At 39.4% G+C, this 5,668-nt stretch overlaps 1 protein-coding gene across 1 annotated transcript; it reads right to left on the bottom strand.

Moving 5' to 3' along the window:
- Nucleotides 1-996: 996 nt before the first annotated feature.
- On the bottom strand, nt 997-5,180 carry neurod1 (neuronal differentiation 1). The gene is made up of 2 exons (XM_072477572.1): nt 5,028-5,180; nt 997-3,519 (listed from the first exon to the last, which is right to left on the bottom strand). The coding sequence occupies exon 2, from the start codon at nt 3,507-3,509 to the stop codon at nt 2,430-2,432; it is 1,080 nt and encodes a 359-aa protein (XP_072333673.1). The 5' UTR covers nt 3,510-3,519; nt 5,028-5,180; the 3' UTR covers nt 997-2,429.
- Between the last annotated feature and the right edge of the window lie 488 nt (nt 5,181-5,668).

A 5,668-nucleotide genomic window follows, 5' to 3' on the forward strand; every position in this document is an offset into this window, starting at 1 on the left:
AATATTGTAAAGTATTTCTTCAGGTCTGGTACACCAACCAAAAATAAATGCAAATATTCAGTAGCTAAATCCGCATATATTTTGATCTAGTTCTTGAAACGGAAGCAATCACAAGACACTGACTTACCTTATTATTTCAAAAAGGATAGTCTGGTATTTTATGTTTGTACATAATGTGAGAGAATGATCCAAAATCACATACTAATTTAGAAATACAGGTATTAGTTTTTTTAATGAAGAAAATCTAGCTGTTTACTTTAGAGAAAAATATTAAACAGGAATTCCACAGATTCTCTGCAATATTTGAAATTGAATGACTAAAGTTCAAAATTTAGCTTCTTGCAGCAAAAATTGCAAAACTGTACTTATTGCCCTTTTAGCATGGAACTTATGCACTTTCTGTGCAGTTTGAAAGGTCTGCTGCGAAGAATGTTTTTGTCATTGCTTTGGCCTAAGTAGTTGTCAGAATTGGAGAACTTTCTGAGAAATTCATATTATATGCATGGATAATAGTGAAAAATAATGTGAACCAATTTAAACTGTATTATTACATTGTTACAAGTGACTACATTAGTGCAACATTTCTCTGTGAAAGACCTCTTCAGTAACTGGCATAAACCATCTGTAATTCTGTTTCCCATAAACCACCTGTAATTATGTTTCAAAACTTGAGTAAATGAACTGCAATGATAGTGGAAAGAATATCATGGATAAGGGGGAATGTTTTCAATAACTCATGACATACGTGTCAAGCCAGCCTATCTTTTTGTTAGTATAGATAGACAAAGTTCTCTCAAAGGAACAACTTGTAACTATTGATACACTTCTCAAGGCAACAATGAATATACCAATTGGAATACTGCAAGCATTATAATATGCATGATCGAATATTCTTGAGCAATCTTTTCCATCCTAAAAGCCTGAAGTTAAAAATGTGGCTGTTACTGTAGGAGCTGGTCTACGGGGTGAAAATAAATCAGACCATGGAAGTAAATGTTCATTGTAATCAGCTTTTATTCTACAAATAATAAATTTTGCACCTTTCATGAGCTATCAAAATAAAACAATAATCCCATAGGAATTACATACACTAAGAAAAATCACATTTAATGAAAATGCAACATTTGACAATGATGAGGTTACTATTTCAATAAAAGACTGCATGAATGTGATCTCAATTCCCAATGCATTGTGGCATTACATCATAAAATACAGGATTACAAACAAAATTACAGTACCAATTTATTTCATTTGAACCAGCATTACACTTTAAACAGCACTTCATCTGGACTGCATTGTACATGCAATATCTATTGTTCTAGTTATGGAATAAATGTGAGATTTTTAGCTACTGCACTAATTAACTAATATATAGCCCAACATTAATAAGCCTGATTATAGCTGTAGCTTTTAACTCTCAGATATGATAAGACGCTGTGTATGTGTGCGCGTGTGTGTATATCTACGTGTATTATGTGAAGTCAATTAGTTAATAAACAGAAAAACAATTCTTACGCTGGTTTTAGAGTCAAGTTAACTTCGCTGTTCTGATGTTTGATGGAAATAGTTTAAAGTAAAGTAAAGGGATACAGTGCAAATGATTTGTGATAGTCAAGCAACCGTTTTAAGAAACTGAAAATTGGTATTTGATAACATCATATACACATTTGTGCAACTATAATATCGTTTTGATATGATCTAAGAAAGATAGTTTTTTTTAAATGTTGTTTTCGATTTGCATCCTGTTCGTCTCTAAGTAAGGTTCTAATACCAGGAAAAGACTGAAGCGAGAAACTAATTTGTCAGGATTGTGCAACCTTGCGTGATTTTATAGGTAGGAAGTCCTAAGGCAACAGAATATTATTCTCAGCACTTTTCTGCCGGTTAAAAATTAAATTACTTTTTTTTAAATAAATTATAGATAATCCTACTCTTGATATAAAAACGGTGATGGAGCCGCATGGTTAAAATAGGAAATCGACCTTATAAAAATTCATTAAAAATTCTGTACAAAATCACAACAAAATAATTCAGCATGGGAAAGGTAACAGTAGTAAAATGTTGGTTGAAAAATATATTTTTTAATTGGCCTATTATTAGTTTAAAAATTGCATAGATTCCTAATTATTGCTTGTGATTTTTGTCATGTGGATCAGTAATTACCATTATCTGAATAGGCGCTACATCGACTTTCATGTGTAGCCCACAACGAGAAGCGCTATTAGAATATTGTAAATAAGATATCAGGAAGTATTTACATTCCCATTTCTCTTAAAGGCAGTAACAATAATAAATACAAGTACTAATTTAAGCGTGAAAGATTTGCACTCCGCAGCAAGTGATACCAGTGTGCTGCCGTGTGTAAACAAGCTATTCAAGAAGTACATTTAATTCGATTCGTTTGCGATATATTGTTGCTGCCTTCCATTTTAATCGTGGAAGATGGCATTAAGCTGGGCACTCATAACTCGCTCATGATGCGAGTGGGCGTCGTATGGCATCATGTTGTCTATGGGGATTTCACACCGAGGGGCAGTGGAAGAAAACATGGAGTTGTGTCCTTGGGGTCCGGCCAGCGTGGCTGCAGGGTAGTGCATGGTGAACGTGTAATTCTTATCAAACTCTTGAGAAGGCTCCTGTTTGAAAGAGAAATTCCCATTGATGCTTAAAGGTGGGCTTAACGGCCCGTCGAAGGACGGGCTAGTGCATTCAGTGAGAGTGCTTTCGAAAAAAGGTTCCAGGGCCCCTGCATAACTGTGCGGCTTGATGTGGAAAATGTGGGAACTGTCCATATTACCGTAGGGCGGACTGGGAAGACCAGGGGACTGGTACGTGTATGGGTGAACGGAGAAGGAAGCACTGGCAGTTTGCATATGTGGCATGTCCTGGTTCTGCTCTGGAAGGAAAGTTCGCGGGTTTAACTGAAGGCAGCCAGCCACTAGATTAGTGGTGGGCTGGGATAAACCTTTGCAGAGAGTCTGCACAAATGATACGAGATCTGGACTCTTTCCAGAACGCAGAATCTCCGATAAAGCCCAGATGTAGTTCTTAGCTAGTCTCAGAGTCTCGATCTTGGACAGTTTCTGGGTTTTGGAATAACAGGGCACCACCTTCCGCAGACTATCCAATGCAGCATTCAGCCCGTGCATGCGGTTCCTCTCTCTGGCGTTAGCTTTCATTCTCCTCATTTTAAACCTCTCCACTCTAGCTTTCGTCATTTTCTTTTTCTTGGGTCCCCGCCGCTTAGGTGTTTGATCTTCATTCTCGTCCACTTCATCCTCCTCCTCGTCGTCATCTTCATCCTCATCGTCCTCTTCATCATCATCATCGTCATCCTCTCCCATTTTATCAAGTTCTTCTGTATCTACCTTGAATGAGAGACTCATTGCTTCGTTCTCATCGTCCTTTTTGTCAGCTTCGTGCTCATCCTGGGAACTGAGACATTCATCCGTCCAACTGGGATTGCTCTGTGTTTCTGGCATCATGTTTTCTGTGTACGATTTTGTCATCGCCGAAGTCCTAGAAAGTTAAAACACACACAAAAAAGTACATTCTTCAACATAATTCAAATCTGAAACCACGAAGCGGTCGGATCTGATGCCGTCAGTACAGCTGGCATTAATTACCTCCTGAAAACTCAACTAAATTATAAAGTTTTTTCCGTCAAAGATAAGCCTTCGATGCACTTATCATGGGCATGGTAGTTCCACAAGTAAAATGGGCATGAAAGATCAGCGGCACAACTAATAAAATGTGCATGAATGAGAAACAAAAATAAATATTATAAAACCCTGGGTGTTGGATTTGGTTTTATTGAGAACAGAAACTTCAAATTCTCTTCATAAATCAAACAGAATGGCAAAGGGCATTGCCGGGTCGATCCAACATCTGTCCTTCTTTCCTTGATCAATGCCATGTCCCGCAGAATCTCACAAAAAAAGAAAAAAATAATTTTAAAAAGCACCAATCTATATGAACAGGAATGGATTGAAAGAACAATCATGCGTCTATCGTTTTGTTTCCCATTTTACTACAATGAACGTCATCCATTAGAGAACTAATCAGCCTTAATGTTTCTGTAATGAAGAAAACTGGGTTTAAAAGACATGTACTCTTGGCCATTGAAAATAACCATAGACATGAGAGTACTCGGGACGGGATGCACTCTATTCATGTTCTTTGCTCTGCGCACGGCGATGTGAAAAATAAATGCAATCCTGTCTACTGTTGCATAAATTGATGACTTTGTAGACGAGCATAAGCAGATTATGCACAATAAATTTGACTGACGGATTTAATCGGTTCATGCCTATCAGCGCAACTGTTCTCCCCAAATCTTAGAAGGGTCCCAGGTACTTAAAACAAATGTTTTCAATCACCCCGAAATAAAATTGTGTAGGATTGCTAAACAAAAAAAGTGGCAGAGATCGTGCAATGTTTGTAGACATCATTTGCGATGCAAAAATAATCTTTGTAACCATAAATTCACGCAAGCGCATTAATCCATAGGGATCAGGTGCAAAACTGTGTCTTTAATAAATATCCCCAGTTCGCTGGTTTCACTGGAGCAGCTTTTCTGCCCAACTAGGTCCTTATCTAAAGCTGGGGTATTGGACATGAATATGGACTTCTTCATTTCTATTTGTGCCCTAACCATGCAACGATGTGAATTGCCTGTTACTAGGCTGCGCTGCCGTCTCCTAATACTGTAACAGGTAGCGTATGTTTCTAGCTTTCACGCTACTCCCCTTCACCTTCCACCCAAATTAATAATTTATACAGCAGCATGTTTTGCGCAAATTGTTGCAGCATTCCAATTCAGCCTCCCTCCCCGAGCCCAGATAAGCGAACTCGTTAAGCGTATATTCGATTGGTATGTTGCAAACTAAATTAAGCTAATTGAAAACAAAATGAAATAAGTTATAAGCTTTTCTTGCTATAATGAAAAAGTTCTTCAAAGCAGAATGATCGTTTTCTTTTAAAAAAACAAAGAACAAGTTAAGAATGTTATAATTAAAAAATAATACCTTTGTAAATATCGAATCTAGAGTAGTCGCATAGCCTGTGCTGTGGTAGAGTTGCAACTCCGAGGTTCTTTACGGACTGCCCGCTGGCAGCAGCCCCGTTGCCTTTTATATTGGGGAGGGGGGTGCACTCCGAATGGATCTCCAGCCCTTGGCCGTCACTGAGGCGGCGCGCCTGCGCACTGCGAACGCGGCGACCGAGCCGCCGCCTCCGCCCTCGCGCCATATGGTTCTCAAGACGTCACGCAAACGAGTGGCGTCACGTGGGCCACTATTTGTATTCCGTCGGCGCGTGCGGCTCCCCCCCCCCCCCCCCGCGCCTTTTGTGACCATCTGTCGCCAGCAGAGACTGGACCTGCTCACCCGCAGCAAAGCGGCTGAACAGCTCGAGCCCCACACTTTCCCAACCAACTTTCCTCTCTACCCACCCCGAAATAAACTCACACCGTACCAAGCACTGCCTGCAAACACCCTCCCCCCCTGCTCCATTTTTCCTCTTTTTTGTCTGTTGTCGAATGCAAATTCCATTTAAAATATAAGCAGCTTGACTGACGCATTTAAAGATCAATCAGCTGGCCATCAAAATAGTTCAGAATTAAAAGGTGAAGCTGGTGTCAACGGTCCCCGTTGCATATATTAACCCC

The sequence above is a fragment of the Scyliorhinus torazame genome, chromosome 2 (assembly GCF_047496885.1).
Source record: "Scyliorhinus torazame isolate Kashiwa2021f chromosome 2, sScyTor2.1, whole genome shotgun sequence".
In the NCBI taxonomy this organism is placed as follows: domain Eukaryota; kingdom Metazoa; phylum Chordata; class Chondrichthyes; order Carcharhiniformes; family Scyliorhinidae; genus Scyliorhinus; species Scyliorhinus torazame.

Excerpts from the sequence above, each read along its gene's own strand:
- neurod1 (XM_072477572.1), bottom strand. The coding sequence starts at position 3,509 with ATGACAAAATCGTACACAGAAAACATGATGCCAGAAACACAGAGCAAT.